The sequence below is a fragment of the Chiloscyllium plagiosum genome, unplaced genomic scaffold (assembly GCF_037043375.1).
Source record: "Chiloscyllium plagiosum isolate Xiang-an unplaced genomic scaffold, Cpla_swu_hap1 HiC_scaffold_31, whole genome shotgun sequence".
Taxonomy (NCBI): Eukaryota; Metazoa; Chordata; class Chondrichthyes; order Orectolobiformes; family Hemiscylliidae; genus Chiloscyllium; species Chiloscyllium plagiosum.
The window spans coordinates 31,240,497-31,264,840 of record NW_028270169.1 but is presented as its reverse complement, the minus strand read 5'-3'; the positions used below and the strand labels follow the sequence as shown (position 1 = coordinate 31,264,840).

The following is a 24,344-nucleotide window of genomic DNA, read 5'->3' as shown; positions in this document are numbered from 1 at the left end:
CCTGTGATTCCCTGGACAATTCACCTGACCTGCACATCTGGATGGTGGGAGGAAAGTACAGCATGCAGAGGAAACCCACACACACGCGCAAAGAATGTGCAAACTCCACACAGACAATCACCTGAGGGTAGAATCGAGCCTGAGTCCTTGGCACTGTGAGGCAGCAGTGCTTACCACTGAGCCACCATGCCACCCATGTGCTGTAGGTGTGGTAGTGCTCACTCTGGAACTCTTGGAAGACATCAATAAACTTTGGAGATAAGACGATGACACTGATTCTGTACTTCATGCCTGCACTGAGCAAAGTTCTGCATCAGTAGTTCAGTCGCATAATTTCTGTGCTGTAGGATATACAAGCAACCTCTCAGTGAATACTGGGTAACGCAGTAATTGACCAGAGGATGTAGATGAGGTTATAAACAGTGAAATTTCATCCAAAACTATTACATTTGATTATAATTGTAGCATTGGAACTGATATGCCACAGTTATAATCAATTGTAATAGTTTTGGATGAAATGTCACTGCTTATAACCTCATCTACATCCTCTGGTCAATTACTGCATTACCCAGTATTCACTGAGAGGTTGCTTGTATATTCTACAGCACAGAAATTATGCGACTGAACTACTGATGCAGAACTTTGCTCAGTGCAGGCATGAGGCACAGAATCAGTGTCATTGTTTTATCTCCAAAGTTTATTGATGTCTTGCAAGGTTCCACATGAGCAACAATGCCTTGTATTTTCTGTTTTTATTTCATTGCAGGAGTTTTATAGTTGGGTTCAGTAATAAATAATGTTTTTTGGACAGATTATTTCCAAGGCTTTATAATGGGTCAAACACCTCTGTTGGCTACAAGCTGAGAAGAGAATATTTTATTCTAAATGAATAATATTGCTCAATGGAATTATTGCAATTCTCTTCTGTCGATTAAGCTGCCACCGTTAATGAATTTGCTCTGTGACTGATAATTAGCTCTGACAGTGGAGTTGGCACAGTGCAATTATAACTTCTACATTAGATCAATTTTACATTCAAAATGTAAACCCAAAGGTCAAATGTTTTCACCTTTTATGCGAGGTAATGATCCTCATTTCCTAGCTGGGGAGGATGCAATCTTCTTGATGGTCAAGGCTGGAATTGTACTGTCAAAACATTTGTACGAAAGGATGCTAATAACATGGGAATTTATTGTCTTAAGCGCGGATGCCTAATTCAAATTCTTAACAAGAAAATTATTCTAAGGCGTAATCCCTACCAAAATGATACATATTGAAGAAGCTGCAAAAGTAGGTTGTTTTTAGACAAGAGGAAAGTGAAGGGATTTGGGAATATTAAGGCTAAAGAGACAGATGTATGGAGGGAAGGTGAGTCTTGATGAAAACACCAATTAAGATATTGACCAAGTGATAATAGATACCGAGACTCAGGCAAAAGACTGCAGGGCTCAATATATTTGCCCACATATTCTGCTAACAACAATGGTAAGATGACTAACACTCACTATGTTATGAGATGAATCTAAACGAAAGTACTAGCATCTACACGCCTGTTCACAGTTAAATGTGGATGGTCAAAAGCTCTCAAAGATACCCCACTCTCCCACAGCATGCAATTCTGAGTGCGCTCACTGATAGACCAGTTACTGGAGTCATTATGACACATGGACTTCCACGCTCAAGCACTCGTTCCACTGAAAAAGGCTAGCGCTGGTGTTTTTAGAAGTGAATCTTTAAATCTGGCAAGTGAGTTTTGCTAAACAGCTTTGTGACCTTGAAAAAATATTTTCAGCTGAGTGGAGTGCCATTCACTTAGAAGAAATTTCACTTTGCAAATTTTAAATAATAAGTTTGTTTTTACTTTTGTCTGTTGCCCTTTACCTCTATCTCTCTTTCTCACATCTATGTTTCCTATCCTTTATTTCACTTTCCAATCATCAATTAAATGTAATTTTTATTGACTGCCCTGAAGCTTCTGGTTTAGACTCTGCATGTCTCATAAGGAATCTCTAATCTGATACATTTAAAACTTCACTATTTCTTGCTGAATTCATAGACACCATAAAATTCTCATAAAGGACTACATGTTGGAACAGAGTTTATGCTGTAAAGCCATTCATAGATTTGTGGGCAGCTATCAGCAAGACAAATAGTGAGATACCATGCACAGAATTATTTCTTTCACTTTAATACTCATTCACTTTGTGCCCAGAGTAACTCATTTTCCTACAGCTCAATATCAGATATTATTGAAAGGTGATTGCTTACCTCCATTAAATTAAAGGGTAAAATGAATTACAAACAATAAGTACAAATATGTACATATACTGTATATAGAAACAATATGTGCTGCAATTCATTTTAGCACAATTTTCCAAAGATATACATCACACATATAGGAAAGATATATTCTATGGTGAACAGACTAAATGTGCCGGGAAATTGAGTTTTATAGCCTCAATTATGGCTTTTTTAGAAGTCTGTCAATATATTTGGAGCTCAATATTTACAATAGCTTAACAAAACTAACTATGCAATTGTCAAACAATTGTTGGGACAATAAGAGAACGGATCTGAACGTCTGAAGGCTGAACACTACAAGAAACATGTTGATAAACTACTGAATTAATTCAAAGCATGTTACTTTATTTTATTTCAAAGCCACTGTCTCTCCAGGTAAGGGAACAAATCCAACTTTTTATCTTATGATTCCCATTGGATTTAGAACCAGATATCCCAGTGACCGAGTCACAGTGCATGACTGAAGTTACTCCTCAAGTACGTTAGTTGTAAGTGGTTACAATAGTTTTTCATGCATCTGGAGAAATGTCAGTAATGTACTATCGATGGTAAAGTTTTCTTAGTGCTTCATTTTTCGAACTTAAACATGTTCTTAATGATACACAGCAGCAATTTTTCCAATGAAGCAAGAAAGATTCTAATTGGTCTAATATCAACAAACTTGTAAAATCTTTTACAATAACCCGTGACCGGCACTACAATATGTACACACAAACTTTTTTGTCAATTGAGCTACAGTTTCTCAATAGAATTTTCCCAGGGTCAGAAATTCCTAACATGTTCTCTCATCTGTTACTTACATTTTTACGTAAGGATCAGAGTATCCATTTGCATCCATAGCTGCTAAGTGTGCACATCTTGCAATTCCAACTACAAGCCCTGTTTTCTGTGAGCTGTACTTTAAAGAGATGAGAATCCGACCACGCTCCTCCAGTGACTTGTCCTCTGTTTTGTCTATCTGAAACGAGTTACAGTATTAAATTTATTACTTACTGAAAAATCATAGGCATACCAGGATTAACAGAAAAACAGGATACAGAGGCTTACTAATCTGAATTTTTGTTCAAATAATCAACACATTGCATCTAGCCATAACTTGTTACTAAATTGCTTGCATCAGACAGAGGCACAGCCTTTTATACTGAAACGGTAACTACAGTCCAATTTTTCTCTCCCCTTGTACCCTGAATTTAAGCTCAGTTTGTGGTCTTTATGCTGTTATCACAGACATTGCATCTTCCAGATAGGAGAGAATGAAGGCAAACAGTTTGCCCACACAATGCTTGCTGACTTATTCTTGCAAATGCACACAAGCAAGACCAGCTGAAAATAATTTTGGATCTTTGCACAATCACTAACATTTTGTTTCGGAGACATACAATCAGAATCAAAATACCCAGCACTGTAGGGGCCCAGCAGGTAAGAGAAGGAACAGTGGAGATTTTTCTTTATATACACAATGTTCGACAGTTTGAATGCCGACCACATCAACATCAATTTTATTTATTTTCTCATTCAGCTGAAAGTAACTGTTCTCGCAACTTGAGATCATTAAGCTTTTTGACTTGAGCAGATGAAACCTCTGAGATGGAGGAGTGGCACTATCAGTCAAGTACCCTGAAAATAGTAATGTCAGAACATTTCGCTATCCTGTCACACCCTAAACAGGATTTACAAAAAGAATGAATGGAGTAAATGGCACTTAATGATGTGCAACTGATTGCTGCACAAAGGTTAGGAATCCTAATGGGGTACACAGCGGGGAATTGAGATGATGGAACCATTTTGATTGTGCTGCTACCAGAAAACCAGCTCTGTTGGCTCAAGCCTCTGGGGGAGAAACAGGAGAGCACAATAAAGGAAGAGTGCTTGCTGCATTGCTGCAGTTTTCCCTCAATTATTTTGAAATCAAAACAAAAATTAACATCATACAGAACATAGCACAGTGTTTTGCTGGTGGCATTGAAGAGAGTTTCAAATAACTTTGTTGGGATGTGGGAACAAGGGGATAATATTAAGGATGAATATCAACGTGCAAAGAATATTGAGAGGTATTATCAGAGGATTAGATAGGGTAGACAGTGAAAGTCTTTTTCCTAGGATGATGACGTCAGCTTGTACGAGGGGGCATATTTACAAATTGAGGGGTGATAGATTTAAGACAGATGTCAGAGGCAGGTTCTTTACGCAGAGAGTGGTAAGGGCGTGGAATGCCCTACCTGCTAATGTAGTCAACTCAGCCACATTAGGGAGATTTAAACAATCCTTAGATAAGCACACGGATGATTTTGGGATTGTGTAGGGGGACGAGCTGAGAATAGTTCACAGGTCAACTCAACATCGAGGGCCGAAGGGCCTGTTCTGCACTGTATTGTTCTATGTTCTATAGTTACATGTCCACATTCCAGTACATATTTCATGCCTAACTCAGGCACACCTACGTGCATATTTACACCCTCTCTCCTTGCAAAAGAAGAAGTGATCACCACACAAAACTGACCTAAATGAGAAATAAAATTAACATAGTTATGAAAAGTAGAAGTATATTTGACCATCATGTTACAAACTTCATCTTCATATTCAAAATACACCACGAGATTCATTCAGCAGTCGTGTGTGGGTGAAACTGGTCTCTGTCAAAAATGCAAAAATGGGCCCTGAAATATTGGCACTCTGTTACACCACACCTAATTTTATTTTCCATTGAAATCTGGGTTGTATAAGACAAGTTGTCAGTTTGTTATCATGTACCTTTACCAAATACTAAATCCACCCTCAACTCATTGAAGTAGTCCCAAAATTCTTCCGATCTGAAGATGAATAAATCCTACTTGGAGATGAAACTGGAAAGGGACTCAATAATGTTAAATTTTAACCATTTTTGCTCCCATCAGAATTTACTTCAAAATTGGAACTGGTTGCTAAAGTTGTCTCGCCATAGCTACATCTGTGGCTTTGGACTTGTGCTGACAAGCAGTGCAAAGGCTTGAATCTCTTAAACATCCAAATTACTTCACAGACCTCTTGCTTTATAGAAAAATGGTGCATCTTCACAGAATGCCTTATTTCTTTTGACATTTCATGAGCTTATGGTGAATTTTAACTATCGGAGGGATGACTGGCAGGGGCACCACGAGCAAACTACCGTTTGTTGTTGGTTTTGCAATAGGCTTGGTCCATTTTGAGGAGCAGGCCTCAGTACTATGCAATGTCAGGCAATAGGCAATGTCAGGTAAGTGGCCTACCTCTGCTGCTGCTTGTTGGATCTGGACCATTGTCATATCAAGCTGCCCATCAATCACAGACTTGATGTGGGGAAGTTTCCTACTCCTGTTAGCCCTACAGAAATAATTTCCAACTGAACAATGCTGGCCATCTTTGGCTCTATTACCAGGTAAAATTTCCATATTACAAAAGCCTGTTGACTGCAAGGGTGCAGGCATCCAATCCTTGTTGCTGTCACCTTTCAGGACAACACAGTCAGTTAGGGAGCTGGTAAGCCTTCCTCTGCTGGCAGAAACAGGGCAGTGCATTGACATAAATGTTCCTGAAACTAACAGCTAATGAAAAGTGAACACCCGATGCAACATACAGTAATCTTGCTGATTAGTTCCTTTAACGCATGGATGAATTCCTGCCTAACAGTTCCATTTCACTTCGTATAAACTATTCTTCTCTGCGTTAGAGTCGGAGATGATCGATCGCCTCAGCGGGTGAAGTATTTGTTGTGGGCTCTACTGAGAGACTTGAAAGAGATAAACCACAAAAGCGACAGTGACATCTGAGGATGTACTTGTCACATGCAACTAGTTCATTAAGTGTCAAACAGTTTTCAGCTCATTGATGTTGGATTGAATGCAGTGAAATGGCTAGGAACATTAAAGTGGGGTTGGAATTAATTGTGCACAAAACATTTGAATGAAGCAAATGGAACAACAAATATGAAGAATAACACCACTGTAAGAAACAGCACTCTCCTCTTAGATGAATTTGAAAGCAGAAACTCAAACTTATCCTTTACATTAAAATAGTTGAAAAAGCCCTTTAAGATGGATTACTTAAATTGAAAGTTTTGTATTGTTACAGCCTATTTTCTGATACTTGTTTGTAAGTGATCCCACAGAAAATATTAAGCTAATTCCTTCTCTTACTTTCGATTGCATTTAATCTACAAATGTAGCATCAGCAAAAACAAAAATTGGCATTTAGCATTGGTGTAAATTCAACCCAATTCCAGTCATGTTTAGGCCAGTCACTGGAGTGAAGAGGACTCTTAATCCATGTCATTTGAGAACCTGTTCACACCTTGACAACTAATTTACACAATACAAGCAAGAGCAAAACTGAAATTGCTTCATATCAATGTTATGATTATAATGGGCTTTCATTGCAAAATTGATGCCAATTGATTTAATAACTGTCATGCTTCATTTGCTATATTGAAATAATCACCAATATTGTTCATTATTCCAGGGTCAACCTGCAATGTGAAATTGATCCTCAGCTTCGCTTCAAGACAAATCCTCTTCTTCAACCCATCTTCACTGCTTTTTCCATCCTGACCTCAAGCAAAATGGGAGAAACTCTTAAAAAGGTTTGTCAGATTGAGACTATTCAAATTCCTTTAATCCTGGAAGCTAACCAAAGCAGGCTTAGGATCTTAGAATCCCTACAGTGCAGAAAGAGGCCACTTGGCTATCAAGTCTGTACCAACCCTCCAAAAAGCATCTCAGCTAGTCCCAGCTTCCCCCCCCCCCCCCCCCCCGCCGCCAATATCCCGGTAACCCCACATTTCCCATGGCTAAGCCATCTAGCCAGCACAATCCTGGACACTATGGGCAATTTAACATGGCCACTCTATCTAGCCTACACATCTTTGGACGATGGAAGGAAACTGGAGCACCCAACAGAAACACATGCAGAGAATGGGGAGAACATGCGAGCTCCACCCAGACAGTCACTCAAGGTTAGAATTGAACCTGGGTTCCTGGTGCTGTGAGGCAGCAGTGCTAACCACTGAGCCACTGTGTAAAGGCTTCCCACTACCCTTGCTGCATGTTTGTATCTTTCCCCAGCTTCTCTCCTATCTCTCCGTACACCAGCTCTGAGCAGACCTTGTCTCAGAAACTCACCTCACTTGTATTCCCACTAAGCTAGTCATCAACCAACATTCCTTCCAGTTAATTGACATTGTTAACAGGCGCTGTCCTCAAATTATCCCTCATCATCACCCTCCTTAAAAATAAATACCCTGTCACCCTTTCTCATTGAAAGTGACAGCCTCCACTTTCAGCCTCTTTTATATCTCCAAACCCTTTGAAGGTGACGCCTCCTTCAAAATCTGTGCCCGATGTTCTCGCAATTCAACATTTGAATTCTCCAATCACACTTCTGGCCTGAAACAACACTGACATTGTCTTTATCAAAGTTACAAATTATATCAATTGTGATAAGCTATCCCCACCTCTTCCTTCTTAAACAGTTTGCAACCTCTGACACAGTTCACCATACCATTTTTATCCATGATTCTCCTCCATTGTTGAGCTATGTGGGTCAGCCTCCACCTGACTCCATTATTGTCACTCCATCCATAGCCAGGGAATCACCTAGACCAGCTCCTCTTCTTATTACTTCATTATTAACTCTGGACTCCCCCAGTAGGATATTTAATTGTATGCTCGCCTCCTCCACCCCATTTTTATTGCCATGGTACCTGTCAGTGAGATCATCCAAAAAGATGTCAAGCTCCACATAAACACTGATAACACCAAACTCCACCTTACTCACTTATCTCTCAAACTTTCAATTTATCAGACAACTTGGCCAAGATAGCAGAAAGTTCCTTCCACCAAATATTGGGAAAAACACAACCACGTGCCCGATGCCCATCACAAACTTTATTCCCTGACTCCATCTCTCTCTCTGAAGTCATTGTCTGTGCTTAAGCCAGATTGTTCACAACCTATTTGATCATCCATTGAGCTTTTGACGGACTTAGTTTCTCCATTGTCAAATGTGCACCTTTGTAACATTGCTCCATTCTGATCCTACCGCAGCACATCTACTGTTGATACTTCCAATGTTCTTCTGGCCAAGATCACCAATCCACCACACCATCTTGTAGCTGATCAAAATAGCTCATGTAAAGTCCCATTCGTCTGTTACATTTATGCTTGCTCACCTATATTTTTATGGCCAGCATTGCGCGGGGCAATCTAGAGTCAGAGGATGTATAGTCAGTGTGGATAGAGCTGCGAAATACTAAGGGTAAAAAGACCCTCTTGGGAGTCATCTACAGGCCCCCAAACAGTAGTCTGGATGTCGGATGTAAGTTGAATCAGGAGCTGAAATTGGCCTGTCGCAAAGATGTTACTACAGTTGTTTTGGGGGATTTCAACATGCAGGTAGACTGAGAGAATCAGGATGGTATTGGACCTCAAGAAAGAGACTTTGTGGAGTGCATCAGAGATGGAATCTTAGAGCAGCTGGTGCTGGAGCCGACCAGGGAGAAGGCAATTCTGGATCTGGTATTGTGTAATGAACTAGAATTGGTCTAGACCTCGAAGTGAAGGAGCCATTGGGAAGTAGTGACCATAATACATTAAGCTTCAATCTGCAATTTGAGAGGGAGGGGGTACAGTCGGAAGTGACAGTATTTCTGTTGAATAAAGGGAACTATGGAGCTATGAGGGAGGAGCTAGCCAAAGTTCAATGGTGCAATACCTTAGCAGGGATGACAGTGGAGGAACAATGGTGGATATTTCTGTGTATAATGCAGAAGTTGCAGGATCAGTTCATTCCTAAAAGGAAGAAAGATCCCAGGAGGAGGCATAGGCGGCTGTGGCTGACAAGGGAAGTTAAGAAACATATAAAGTTAAAAGAGAAAAAGTATAACATAGCAAAGATAAGTGGGAAAACGGAGGACTGGGAAGCTTTTAAAGAGCAACAGAGGATTACTAAGAAGGAAATACGCAGAGGAAATATGAGGTACGAAGGTAAACTGGCCAATAATATAAAGGAGGATAGTAAAAGCTTTTTTAAGTATGTGCAAGGCAAAAAAATGGTTAGGACTAAACTTGGGCCCTTGAAGACAGAAACAGGGGAATATATTACGGGGAACAAAGAAATGGCAGAAGAATTAAATGGGTACTTCAGATCTGTGTTCACTGGGGAAGACACAAGCAATCTCCCTGAGGTAACAGTGGCTAAAGGACCTGAACTTAAGGGAATTTATATTTGCCAGGATTTGGTGTTGGAGAGACTGTTAGGTCTAAAGGTTGATAAGTCTCCGGGGCCTGATGGTCTACATCCGAGGGTACTGAAGGAGGTGGCTTGGGAAATCGTGGATGCGTTGGTGATTATTTTCCAGAGTTCGATAGATTCGGGGTCGGTTCCTGAGGATTGGAGGCTGGCTAATGTTATACCACTTTTTAAGAAAGGTGGGAGAGAGAAAGCAGAAAATTATAGACCAGTTAGTCTGACCTCAGTGGTGGGAAAGATGCTGGAGTCTATTATAAAGGATGAAATTACGGCACATCTGGATAGTAGTAACAGGATAGGACAGAGTCAGCATGGATTTATGAAGGGGAAATCATATTTGACTAATCTTCTTGAATTTTTTGAGGATGTAACTCTGAAGATAGACAAGGGAGATCCAGTAGATGTAGTGTACCTGGACTTTCAGAAAGCTTTTGATAAAGTCCCACACAGGAGGTTAGTGAGTAAAATTAGGGCGCATGGTATTGGGGGCAAAGTACTAGATTAGATTGAAAATTGGTTGGCTGATAGGAAACAAAGGGTAGTGATAAACGGCTCCATTTCGGAATGGCAGGCAGTGACCAGTGGGGTACCGCAGGGATCTGTGCTGGGACCGCAGCTTTTTACAATGTATGTTAATGATATAGAAGATGGTATCAGCAATAACATTAGCAAATTTGCTGATGACACAAAGCTGGGTGGCAGGGTGAAATGTGATGAGGATGTTAGGAGATTACAGGGTGACCTGGACAAGTTAGGTGAGTGGGCAGATGCATGGCAGATGCAGTTTAATGTGGATAAATGTATGGTTATCCACTTTGGTGGCAAGAACAGGAAGGCAGATTACTACCTCAATGGAATCAATTTAGGTAAAGGGGCAGTACAGAGAGATCTGGGTGTTCTTGTACACCAGTCAATGAAGGTAAGCATGCAGGTACAGCAGGTAGTGAAGAAGGCTAATAGCATGCTGGCCTTCATAACAAGAGGAATTGAGTACAGAAGCAAAGAGGTGCTTCTGCAGCTGTACAGGGTCCTGGTGAGACCACACCTGGAGTACTGTGTGCAGTTCTGGTCTCCAAATTTGAGGAAAGACATTCTGGCTATTGAGGGAGTGCAGCGTAGGTTCACAAGGTCAATTCCTGGAATGGCGGGATTACCTTACACTGAAAGACTGAAGCGACTGGGCTTGTATACCCTTGAGTTTAGAAGACTGAGAGGGGATCTGATTGAGACATATAAGATTATGAAAGGATTGGACACTCTGGCAGCAGGAAACATGTTTCCGCTGATGGGTGAGTGCCGAACCAGAGGACACAGCTTAAAAATACGGGGTAGACCATTTAGGACAGAGATGAGGAGAAACCTCTTCACCAAGAGAGTGGTGGCTGTGTGGAATGCTCTGCCCCAGAGGGCAGTGGAGGCCCACTCTCTGGATTCATTTAAGAAAGAGTTGGATAGAGCTCTCAAAGATAGTGGAATCAAGGGTTATGGAGATAAGGCAGGAAGAGGATACTGATTAGGAATGATCAGCCATGATCATATTGAATGGCGGTGCAGGCTCCAAGGGCTGAATGGCTTACTCCTGCACCTATTGTCTATTTACTACCTGCCCCTAGTTGCTCTTAAGGAGGTGTGGTAAGCTGCTTTCTTGAACTGCTGCAGTCCACCTGCTATGGGTTGACTCCTGATTTGTGCCTCACAGATGATGGACCAGCTTTGGGGAGTTAGGTGGTGAGTTATTTACTGCAGTATTCCTATCGTCTGACTTGCTCTTGTAACTACTCTGTTTATGTGATGAGTCCAGTTGAGTTTCTGGTCAATGATTATCCCCAGGATGTTGATCGTGAGGATTCAGTGATGGTAATGCCATTGAATATCAAGGGGCAATGGTTAGATTGTCGCTGATTGATGATGGTCCAAGCCTAGCATTTGTGTGGTGCCAATCTTACTTGCCACATGTCAGCCCAAATCTGGATATTGTCCAGATCTTGTGCAATTGAACATGGGCTGCTTCAGTATCTGAGGAGTTGTAAATGGTGCTGAACATTGTGCAATCATCAGCGAACATCCCCACTTCTGACCTTATGAAGGAGGGAAGGTAATTGATGAAGCAGCTGAAGATGGTTGGGCTGAGGACATTACCTTGAGGAGATGTCCTGGAGCTCAGATGACTGAACTCCAACAACCAGCTTCCTGCGTGTCAGGTGTGATTCCAACCACCAGAGAATTTGGGCCTGATTTCCATTGACTCCAGCTTTGATACGGCTCTTTGATGTCAAGGCTGTCACTCTCACCTCACCTCTGGAATTCAGCTCTTTTGTCCATGCTTGGACCAAGGCTGTAATGAAGTCAGGAGCTGAGTGGCTCTAGCAGAATCCAAACTAGGCATAATTAAGCAGGTCATTGTTAAGCAGGTGCTGTTTGAAGCCAATATGATGACAGCTCCATCACTTTACTGCTGATCAAGAGTGGACTGATTGGGCAGTATTTGGCTGGGTTGGATTTGTCCCATTGTTTATGTTCAGGACTTAGCTGGGCAGTTTTCTACTTGTTGGGTAGATGCCAGGTTTGTAACTGTACTGGAAGAGCTTGGCTAGGGGAGTAGCAAATTCTGGAGCACAAGTCTTCAGTATTAATTCCAGGATGTTGTCAGGACCTGTAGTCTTTGCAGTGACCAGCGTCTCTAACCGTTTCTTAATATAATGTGGAGTGAATCAAATTGGTTGAAAACTGGTACCTGTGATGTTGGGAACCACTGCAAGAGGCCAAGATGGATCATTCATCTGGCACTTTTGGCTGAAGACAGCTGCAAAAGCTTCAGGCTTATCTTTTGCACTGATGTGCTGGGCTCTTCCATCATTGAGGATGGGGATATTTGTGGAGCCTCCTCCTCCTCCAGTGAGTTGTTTAATTCCCCACTATCATTCACAACTGGATGTGGCAGGACTGCAGCGCTTCAATCTGATCTGTTAGTTGTGGGATCGCTTAGCTCTGACCATCACTTGCTACTTATGCTGTTTGGCGTACAAGTAGTCCTGTTTGGTGGCTTCATCACGTTGGCACCTCATCTTCAGGTATGGGCCTGGTGCTGCTCCTGGCATGCCCTCCTGCAGTTTTCATTGAGCTAGGGTTGATCCCCTGGCTTGATGGCAATGGCTGAGTGAGGGATACCATACCATGAGGGTTACAAATTGTGCTGGAGTACAGTTCTGCTGCTGTTGATGGCCCATTGCACCTCATGGATGCCCAGTCTTGCATTGCTAGATCTATTCAAAGTCTGTCTCATTTAGCACAGTGATAGTGCCACATAACACAATGAAGGATGTTCGCAATCTGAAGACAGAACTTCATCTCCACAAGGACTGTGCGGTGGTCACTCTTTTATGGACAGCTGCATCTGCAGTTGGCAGATTGGTAAGGATGAGGTCAAGTAGGTTTTTCCCTCTTATTGGTTCCCCTGACCACCTGCCACAGACCCAGTCTAGCAGCTATGTCCTTTAGGACCTGAGCAGCTCAATCAGGAGCACTGCTGCTGAGTCACTCTTCAGCAGTGAAATCCCCCACTCTGAATACATGTTGTGACCTTGCCATCCTCAATGCTTCCTTCAAGTGTTGTTCAACATGGAGGAATGCTGATCCATCAGCCAAGGGAGGACAGTACATGGTAATCAGCTGGGGTTTTCTTGCCCATGTTTAACCTGAAGCCATGAGACTTCGTGGAGCCTGGAATCAAGGTTAATGACTCCAGGGGCAACACCCTCCCAACAATATCCCACTTCGTTGCCACCTCCACTGGATCTGTCCTTCAATCACTTCTTCATGTCTTCAGCTGTCCTCATTACAAAATCCATTCCCAGCAGATGTTTGTCCCTCTCTCTCAGTAATTAAAATAACATCTTTGTTCAAGGTTAGCTATCCTAAGAGTCCTACATCATGAGATGCTAAAATGTTGTTTGGTTATAATGTTAAAATGTTGTTTGGTTATATTCTGTGATGCCCCTTGTAATACTTTCCTATTTTACACCTGAAGGGTTTATGCTCGAAACATCGACTCTCCTGCTCCTCGGATGCTGCCTGACCTTTTGTGCTTTTCCAACACCACACTCTTCGACTCTGATCTCCAGCATCTGCGGTTCTCACTTTCTCATATTTCACGTGTTTAAAAGCGTAAATTATGGTTGTTCTCTTGGGCAATTAATGACAATATTAATAATTCATTGAACCCTCTCATCCCAACAAAATCTTGCAGTCAAATATATCTGTTTATGATGTTCATGTGCTGCTGTATTGCTCTAAGCTACCCTCTTTGTGTTTAGCATTATTTTCCTCCTTTACTCTTTAAAGCATCATCTTTACAAAGAGTTGCTAGCACAGAATTTGATGTTGGTTGAGACAGCTAAATGCTCCAATAACATGATGAGATGCTCAGCAAACGTCTGGGAAAAGGAACATCTGCTTCTCAGTTCCTCAGCCAAATGGGACTTTTCAGAACAAATAGCATTGAGATGAAACCAATCCTGGTGCAAGCAGAACACAGAAGAATTGACGCAGCTGTGCAAAACCTTATTTCATTGTCCCAGCTCCATATTTGCACACTGTCATTTCAACAGAGTCTTCTTAGTTGCGGAATATCTCCTTGATTCATGCCAAAGCTTATTAATGGATGAGGGACATTATGATGTTTTCAAGAGATTTTTAGCTGCAATTTAAGGTTGCTGTGCTTTACATCTTTAAAACAGAGACTTTATCCTCTACTTTCCTATCTATTCCTCCCAATATAGTTCCCATCTCACTCCCTCAAGACCCTGTGCTGGGTCCTCTACTTTTTGTCATTTACATAAATGATTTGGATGCGAGCATAAGAGGTACAGTTAGTAAGTTTGCAGATGACACCCAAATAGGAAGTGTAGTGGACAGTGAAGAGGATTACCTCAGATTACAACAGGATCTTGACTAGATGGGCCAATGGGCTGAGAGGTTGCAGATGGAGTTTATTTCAGATAAATGCGAGGTGCTGCATTTTGGGAAAGCAAATCTTAGCAGGATTTATACACTTAATGGTAAGGTCCTAGGAAGTGTTGCTGAACAAAGAGACCTTGGAGTGCAGGTTCATAGCTCCTTGAAAGTGGAGTCGCAGGAAACTAGGATAATGAAAAAGATGTCTAGTATACTTTCTTTTATTGGTCAGAGTATTGAGTACAGGAGTTGGGAGGTCATTAGATTAGATTAGATTAGATTACTTACAGTGTGGAAACAGGCCCTTCGGCCCAACAAGTCCACACCGACCCGCCGAAGCGCAACCCACCCATACCCCTACATTTACCCCTTACCTAACACTACGGGCAATTTAGCATGGCAAATTCACCTGACCTGCACATCTTTGGACTGTGGGAGGAAACCGGAGCACCCGGAGGAAACCCACGCAGACACGGGGAGAACGTGCAAACTCCACACAGTCAGTCGCCGGAGGCGGGAATTGAACCCGGATCTCTGGCACTGTGAGGCAGCAGTGCTAACCACTGTGCCACCGTGCCGCCCACTGTGCCAGCCGTGCGGCTGTACAGGACATTGGTTAGGCCACTGTTGGAATATTGCGTGCAATTCTGGTTTCCTTCCTATCAGAAAGATGTTGTAAAACTTGAAAGGGTTCAGAAAAGATTAACAAGAATGTTGCCAGGATTGGAGGATTTGAGCTATAGGGATAGGCTGAACAGGTTGGGACTGTTTTCCCTGGAGCGTCGGAGGCTGAGGGGCGACCTTACAGAGGTTTACAAAATTATGAGGGGCATGGATAGGGTAAATAGGCAAAGTCTTTTCCCTGGGGTCAGGGAATCCAGAACTAGAGGGCATAGGTTTAGAGTGAGAGGGGAAAGATATAAAAGAGACCTACAGGGCAACTTCTTCACACAGAGGGTGGTACGTGTATGGAATGAGCTGCCAGAGCAAGTGGTGGAGGCTGGTACAATTGCAACATTTAAGAGGCATTTGGATGGGTATATGAATGTGAAGGGTTTGGAGGGATAAGGGCCGGGTGCTGGCAGGTGGGACTAGATTGGGTTGGGATATCTGGTCGGCATGGATGGGTTGGACCAAAGGGTCTGTTTCCATGCTGTACATGTCTATGACTCTTTGACGCTATAAGTGATGTAGACTTGAGTGTATCTGGAATATCAATTCTGGCTGGATCACAACAAGAACTATAAAGTATCACTCTTCTCTTATCTTCGGTGGAGATAACCTCAGCTTTTTTCCTCTGCTATCAAAATGCTTTACCCTTATCTGTTACTTGAAACCTGAGAATTTTCTGAGTTTCTTTTTGATTTCCATCCATGCGCTCTCCAGGTTTGACTGGATCTACCAGGTTCCTTTGACCCCAAACCTACTAAGCAAAGGACTATTAAACCTTCTTCTTGGCCTTTGTTTTACAGAATACGGTGGCACAGTGGTTAGCACTGCTGCCTCACAGTGCCAGAGACCCGGGTTCAATTCCCACCTCAGGCGACTGTGTGGAGTTTGCACGTTCTCCCCGTGTCTGCGTGGGTTTCCTCCGGGTGCTCCGGTTTCCTCCCACAGGTTAGGTGAATTGGCCATGCTAAATTGGCCCGTAGTGTTAGGTAAGGGGTAAATGTAGGGGTATGGGTGGGTTGCGCTTCGGCGGGTCGGTGTGGACTTGTTGGGCTGAAGGGCCTGTTTCCACACTGTAATGTAATGTAATCTAATCTAAATGGCATCCTTTGATCTCATATTCTCCCTTTTACTTTGAAAACTGACATCATCAGCCTCTCTTGTCAAAGCCCTATCCTTCAACGCCTCATCATCGCAAACGAAGAGCTGGTTTCAACCCTCTCTTTCCTCTCCAAAGTCCTTAAACTTGCTGGTACATCCCACATTTGGACCAAACTTCTCCAGAATGTCATGTCTGAATCTGGACAAATTGATTGTTACTCTGCAAGAGCAACAAACTCCACACGACTCACAAATCACATTCCCTGTTGCCTCTCATTCTTCTCAATCTCTCATCATTTTTTCACCTAATTACCACCTCACTCTCCCTAAATGGAGGACCCTCCTCCATTGTGTAGTTCTATTGATCCATTCTGTCTTGGCTTCACTCTCATGTATCTAAACCCATTCTATCTTGTGAACTTTGGATTCTCCTAAAATCTATTGTTGATCCCTTTCTCCTCCTCCTACTTATCTGCACATTGCAATGGAAATAACTTACATAGGGTCAGCTGCTGTTATCTAATTTTAATTCCCCACCAGCCTTCTGGACCCATTGTTAAATTATTGGTCCACCAACCAATCCCGCATGAGACTTTGCTTCCTTCAATTAAATATTGCGAAACCAAAGTCCTCATCTTCATCTCCTCATTACAAAATCCATTTATTTCATTCTCACATTTAAATTGCTTTGTGTGCTATGACTAAGCTTACTGAGAAAAATTATATCAACAGAATTAACCTTTATTTTTTGGCATTGCAGTATGATATTGAGATGAGTACGAATACAAAACAAACATCCTGCACAACCGCTAAGGAAAGGATCAGCATTTCTCCATTATAATCTTAATGAGAAAATGCTGCAGAGAAAATAGGATACCTGTTGCACAATTATTGAAATATTCAAAATCCAGGGATTCTATAATTCCATTGCTTTCTCCATGTATTTCCTCACCAAACACACCCTGTCATATAAATTGCTGTAATCGCTTGAAATTGGGGATTCTTGATTTAATTTGTTTTATTATTGTCACATGTACCTAGGTACAGTGAAAAGGTTTGTTTTGTGTGCATTACAGGCAAATCATACCATACTAAATGTATAGGATAATAGAACAAATCAAAGAATACAAAGGCTGCTGAGTGGGTGCACAGAGTACAAGATCAACATTAAATTTAAAATTTGAGGAGTCCATTCAGGAGTCTAATAACAGCAAGGAAGAAGTTGTCTTGAATCTATTCGTACGTGCATACAAACCTTTATATCTTGTGACCAGTGGAAGAGGGTGGAAAAGAGTATAACTGGGGTGGGAGGGGTCTTTGATTATGTTGGTTGCTTTCCCAAGGCAGCGGGAAGTATAGATGGAGTTAATGGATGGAAGGCTGGCATGTGTGATGGACTGGGCTATCTTCATGACAATCTGTAGTTTGATGGGGTCTTGGGAAGAGCAGTTGCTATACCATGTTGTGATGTATCCATACAGAATGCTTTCTACAATGCACCTATAAAGATTGTTAAGAGTCCTTGAGGACATGTTGAATTTTCTTAGCCTTCTGAAGAAGTACAGTAGAGCAGTTCTTGCATTGGACTTGATGATTGCAAGTTGAAAAATGCCAGCAATGTCATTTTTTAAACAATACCTTTTGATGATATTGCATGCATAATTCCCAACAGTACAGATCATACATTGCACCTCCCAGGGAATTGAATCCTGTACTGCTGTATTTTGAGAGGATTAAGAACCTGAAGGGAAAATGAATGTCTAGCTGGTTAATGACCATGAAGATCTAACACTTTTGGTTGTCAAGTGAAAAATCAATGTAAACAGGATTAACACTTACTGGAAGCTGTTTCTCCAGGCAAATGTTGAAGGTCTTTGTTTGATTTGGCTTTAATCTTTTCAGTGGAATTCTTGTTTCACCAATGAACTCATTATGACGGAATTTATCTTCATCGCATACCGAAATTCTGCAACAATAAAATGGCAGACATTACCAGCAAATATTTTGGCAGCAGTGACATGAATATACATGCACTGGTAAAAAAGACTGTGTGATCCATACATTGAAAATTTAAAACATGATTACAGGCAACAAACAACTGAAAGAGTGTCAAGGGTTAGAGGGGTGCTGGAAAATCACAGCAGGTCAGGCAGCATCCGAGGAGCAGGAAAATCGATGTTTCGGGCAGGAGTCCTCCATCAGGCATTCAGTTTCTCGGATGAAGGGCCCCTGCCTGAAACATCAATTTTCCTGCTCCTCGGATGCTGCCTGACCTGCTGTGCTTTTCCAGTACCACTCTAATCTTGACTCTGATCTCCAGCATCTGCAGTCCTCACTTTCGCCTAACTGAAAGAGTGTGCCATTAATGAAACAATTAATTCCTTTAAGCAAAACAAAAACAACAATAAATTCCAACGGTGCAGTTTACATGATCTTTTGAAGCTAATAAAGAAATATTTATACAGTTTATGCTGGGCTTTTCATGTAAGGAACAATAACGCAATCTTGCTAATCTTAATTTATAGAAGTAGAAATGCATGGAAAGCAGAAAGGAGGATTGTACAAGACTGCAGAAAAGCAGCTATTTATTAGATTTAGGAAGATAGATGGCAGACACAACCTAATGTTCATTAACATGAGCTACATTTTATAACAAGGGAGGAAGTACTAGGCCTGAGGATACATAATTAATAGGAAGAGGCTGAAGAGTGAAAATGAAAAGTGATCTAAAAGTGCAAATATATTACTTGTTGAAGGCTCAAATTCAATTGTTAGTTGCATAAATGGCAATACGTTTTTGGGTTTAATACGTGAGAGACATAAAGTGCAAGGTCAACACGGAATTTGATATCAGGATACTATGGGATGTATTTTGGCTTCCGAGGTGGGAAGCTTGGGTCAGAAAATATTTCTGACACTTTAGGCTTGCCTTTTGGATCAGTGCCCAAACAGTTAATGGTTTACTTTAGTTGTCAAAATAAAATTCCCTGTTAAATTAAAGCTTTCATTAATCTAGGCTCACAGAAAAGATTGACTGACATCTTTAGTGGTTAAGTTGTTCTTTCTGTGATCCCTTTTCTCAATGTCTCAATGTTTATTTGGACAAGATAGACAAGGTGTGAAGCTTTTGAAGCCTCTGGTACTAACGTATTCGTGGTCTGTCACTTTGTCACATGTATCGGATTGTAGTTTTATTTTAAAAAGGATTTGTGAATAAGATTGTTTTCTTTCCTTCAGTTTTCCACTTTATATCGTTATTATATAATTCATTGCTTATAAGTACTTACTGGGTGAAAGTGCATGAATTAGCATCCGCAATGAGAGGCCATGGAGGATTCTAGAGGCATATAGGCATCAGTAAGACCTTGAGTTGACTTTGAATCAACTTTTGAATCTCTTTAAGATGTTAAAAATGTTATTAACTATTGCAGTATGTCCCTAGTGTCCCTACTGGCCATACTTTTAACCTATAGCTCCCTTGCTGGAATTTTATGGCATTGAGGACTCTCGATGGAGCCATACCTCGTACATCCTTGTATCCTTGAGGATGTCAATTCCCAGTCTTTATGTAGATTCATGAGGCCATTTTTGAGTTTAGCAATCTGTTCTGTACTGGGACAATCCCTAATGTTCTACCCTATTTGGGTCCCTGGTTTATGTTGCAGAGTAAATTGTTCCAACATTAAATCCTCCTTTTATTGAAGAAAGTCTGATAACCCTTCCCTCACTTCAGCGCCCAATATCTTATTAATTGATACTTTAAATTTCTACACTCTCAACATCTCCCTAAATTATACTAATTGGTTAATAAATGTTTCTAACGATTCATCAGATGTTGAGCTAACTGATAGGATGAGTGAGATCCAATCAGTAAATTACACCTGGGTTAAAATACACGTCAAATACTTTAATCAATGCATAGTAGTACATAGTACTTTCTTTCATCCTTTATCTTAGCACAACATCAGCAGCTGTTAGACCTGCAGCATATACAAATGTGTAGCTCCCATTTTGGCTTGTTCTGGATTTTCTAATTATCAAAAAATTGCTGAAATGGCAAAATCTCTATTGAAGCTGCTATCCCCATCGAACAGGCAGCATGGCTGTCTTGGGTGTGAACTCCAAATAGCCTTTCTTCCTGTCGAAACTTTCTAATTGAGAATATTGCTGGTTTATGACTTGGCTTTGAAGTCTTCAAAGGTTCTATTTCCTACTCTTTGGAGGCCTCCTGCTCTGTAGCCCTGTAATGAAAGTCTTCTGATGTCTTCTCAACCTTTAGAACCTTCTTTACTAGCGCTCTTCTTGAAGTCTTCCGAAGTCCTGCCTTGCATTTGGAAACTTCCTTTTTCAATATGTTCCTTGGACTGTTTTAACCTCAGAATGTGACTATGGAGCTTTTCCCCTGAGCTGACACCATGCTGCATTTTATGCTGCAAGCCAATACTGCTCCTAGAGAAATTGGTCAGGATTATCTCAGGGTATGGGTACCTGTACATACACTGTCACTGAGGCTGCTTACTCCTCAACTCTAAGCAAGGCTCTTCACCTCTTCATGTATTGGACCACTCCTTATTCACATCTGTACAGAGGTTCTCAGATATAGCTCTCTAGTGTAGTCTCTAAGACCACTCTCTTCACATGCTCATTCTAACTGGTGTCTTCTCTTACTGATGCCAGTGTCATGTGAACAGTTACAAAGAGTCATAGAGATGCACAGCACAGAAACAGAGCCTTCAGTCCAACTTGTCCATACTGACCACATATCCCAATCTAATCTAGTCCCATTTGTCAGTACTTGGCCCATTTCTCTAAACCCTTCCTATTCATCTACCTATCTGGATGCCTTTTAAATGCTATAATTTTTCCAGCCTCCACCACTTTCTTTGGCAGCTCATTCCATACACGTACCATCTTTTGCATGAAATGTTGCCCCTTAGGACACTTTTAAATCTTTCCCCTCTCACCCTCAAGCTATGCCCTTGAGTTCTGGACTCCCCCACCCCAGGGAAACAATCTTGTCTATTTATCCTATCCATGCCCCTCATAGTTTTATAAACTTCTATAAGATTTCAGATCAATACCATTGATTATTGCCACAATTGTTGCAATTCAATACAGGTGTAGAACTTCCTTTTGTTTTGTCAAATGTCAAGTTCTCTTCATAAAGAAAATCCCCAGAATTGAACAGGATCTTGAAAGGGATTTGAGAAATAATTAACAGCATGTGATCATAGTCAACACTGAGTCAATTCCCATACTAAACCAGCAGACTGGACAAGACTTCTTGAGTTGAAAACAAGAGATAAATGTCTTTTCTGCAATAGTGAGAGTAAATATTTGAATTGTAACAGTTTATTAGAATTACAGCGAAAGTGTGATGAGTCAAACATGGATTGCCAGTTGTGTCAGGGATGTTAGCCATCTCTCTGCAGAATAACCAATCCAATAGAACAATGCATGCACTAAGCTAAAGATCCAGACTGGTAACTCCAGATTAACCAAATTCATGCAAGCTTGACCACTCTCAACTAATTGGAGCAGCGTTAAGCCATACTAGAACATGAAAACATCAAGATCATCCTGTTCAAACCCTCCAAACATAGCTAAGCCTGTGAGAAAGTTAGAAATGTAGTGGATCAGACAGGAAATCAAGTTGACACAGCAAGTGGAAAACTACAACGTGAAGCAAAAAGAGTAAGAATCCACTACAGAGTTTGTCATCTATTCTAAAACATAAGACAAGCATCTAGGAACAGTTTGACAAGCAGACATTTTCTCCAGCAAGAAAGAGGATGAGAATGGCCACTTTTCCCTATGTCGAAGCAGCTCTGTTAATGTGGTTCAAGGCTTCTCAAGCAGAGAATGATCCCAGCTCCAGCCCAATCCTGCAGGAAAAGAGGAGTCATGCTGCAAATAGGTTGGACTACTAGGAGTTCACCTGCAGTGACGGATGGGTGGGTCAATTGAAGATAAGGAATGGTGTAATCTCTGTATGGTAAGCAGTGATGACAACAGTTACAGATAATGGCTGCAAAATTATCTCATCCACATCCTGAGCGAGATTGTGCCCAAGAACATTTTTAATGCAGAAGCAATTGAACTGAACTTACCATCTTTGATTGGAAGAGGAAACATGTAATGGTGGCAAGTGAAGCTAGGAAAGATATGGTCTGAACCATAGCAACAGAAAACTATCACTTCCTATGTGGGCAAGTCCAAGAGGCCACATTGCTTTGAGGGTGCCAAAAAATCCCACACAGTACAAGGCTAAAAAAAACCCCACCTGTTTGAACAATCCATTATGCAGTCAGTTCTTCTGTAGTGTGATGGTTGCATTCTTGTGCAATCCCCGCATTATAGAAAAATCACGCTTTAGAAACAGCACTTAAAGTTTTGGCGCTGTAATCATGTTCCAGCCAATACATGTTTTAAAAGTTTGAGCCTTAGCAACAGCTTCCCCAATTTGTCAATTGTGTTACAGCAAATTCCTGTTGACAAAATGCACGTAAAATGACCCTTACTATTGAGCTGAGGTTCCAGATGACCTTGAGGAGTTTTATGAATGCCTCCCTGCTCTCCCACCTGTTTCCCAAGCTGAGGCTACAAAGGCCAAAGAAAAGCTTCATAATCTCACACGGCACCATGAAAACATCAAAAACATTTTTGACTGCATTGACAGTATGGCAGAAATTATTGCACATGATGCAAGACAATGGACTAAGAGAAAAAGATTACTGAACTTTTCTGGAGATAACTCCCAGAACTTTTCTCTATGTAAGGTCAGCCCAATGTATACATTAAAAATAAAAATAATTTTCATGTATTTATTCCTTCAGTGTGTTTGCATTTGGCCTTTTTGTTTGAGAGAGTGTGGGTTGTAGGCAAATCAGGTTACAGTATATAGGAGCTTCCTCAGCCATCTCAAAACTCTTCTTAATGTAACATTTCAAATACAACGTTTCAACTCATCGCAATTTCACTAGAATATCCTTAACGAATATCCTTTATTGTCACATGTATTCAATGTAACATACAGTGAGAAGTGTGTATCATTGCCCGCAAATAGTTGCCATTCACATTGACTTAGAAAAAAATTAAAAGATAACTTAAAGAGAGTCCAACGTTTCCTTCTCCTCTCCTAGGCCATGCCCCAGAGGGTGCCACCCTCCGGGCTTTCCAGCCCATACCATGTCGTTACCAGGGGCCCAATCTATTTGGAAGCAAGAGTCCTCTTCCAGGATTCACAGGCCGACTGACCGACTCTGTAGCCACGCTGCCCCTCTGAAGCTGTCTCCTGCTGAAGAGCTCTCTTTGTCAGGTAGATTTGAGAGAAAAGAAAGGGTAGAAGGGAAAAGAGAAAGAAAGAAAAAATGCAGACAAAGAGGACAAGCCCAGGCACAGGAGCTCGTACGCTGCCTACTCCACTGCCGTTATCTTGATTTTTAGATGACCATAATTTTACTTGTCCTATGACATTTGAAGGTGAGCAACAATAATACAATTAATTAATAATTTAACTAACCACCTCAGGGACTATACAAAGGCAAAAATAACCGGAACTGAGAAATGCAGGAAGGAGTATGCATGTTTGTGTCCTCAGTCAAAAAAGTAGATTTAGCTCATGTTTTTGAAGGAAGCTGAAGAGATATCAAGGTTGAGCATGAATGCTTCAGAGCACAGCAGCTGAATGGCTAGTCGCTGCAGCCAAGCATAAGGCAGGAGGAAATACAATGCAAGGAACTGAAATATCAAATAAATGCAGGCTGCAGTCAAGTCACTGGAACTGAATAATATTGCAAAACTTGTGAAATGTAAGGCCAGAAATAGAGTTATAAATATTTACAATGATTTTTAAACTCATTCATGTGTAGATAAAGCAACCAATGAAAGTTGGCTAGCACAGAGTAATAGGAGTAAGAGTAGAGAAATAAGACTTTGGTCCTTGAAGTTTTGATGAATAACAATTCACGAAAGTGAGAACTCAGCACTGTGGTAATAAAGGGATGTTTGGATGTAATAAAGACATGGATAAAAGTTTCAATAATATTTGAGATGTGATA

The 24,344-nt window shown here is 41.2% G+C and overlaps 1 protein-coding gene across 3 annotated transcripts in view; it reads right to left on the bottom strand.

Annotated features, from left to right (window-relative positions):
• LOC122564061 (double C2-like domain-containing protein beta) overlaps positions 1-24,344 on the bottom strand; it is a 284,761-nt gene that overhangs the window by 64,904 nt on the left and 195,513 nt on the right. For all 3 annotated transcript variants that reach the window (XM_043718544.2, XM_087977394.1, XM_043718545.2), the window contains 2 exons: positions 18,124-18,250; positions 3,102-3,259 (listed from right to left, as the gene is read on the bottom strand). In XM_043718544.2, the coding sequence (XP_043574479.1) occupies positions 3,102-3,259; positions 18,124-18,250 (285 nt within the window). The remainder of the gene's footprint in view (positions 1-3,101; positions 3,260-18,123; positions 18,251-24,344) is intronic.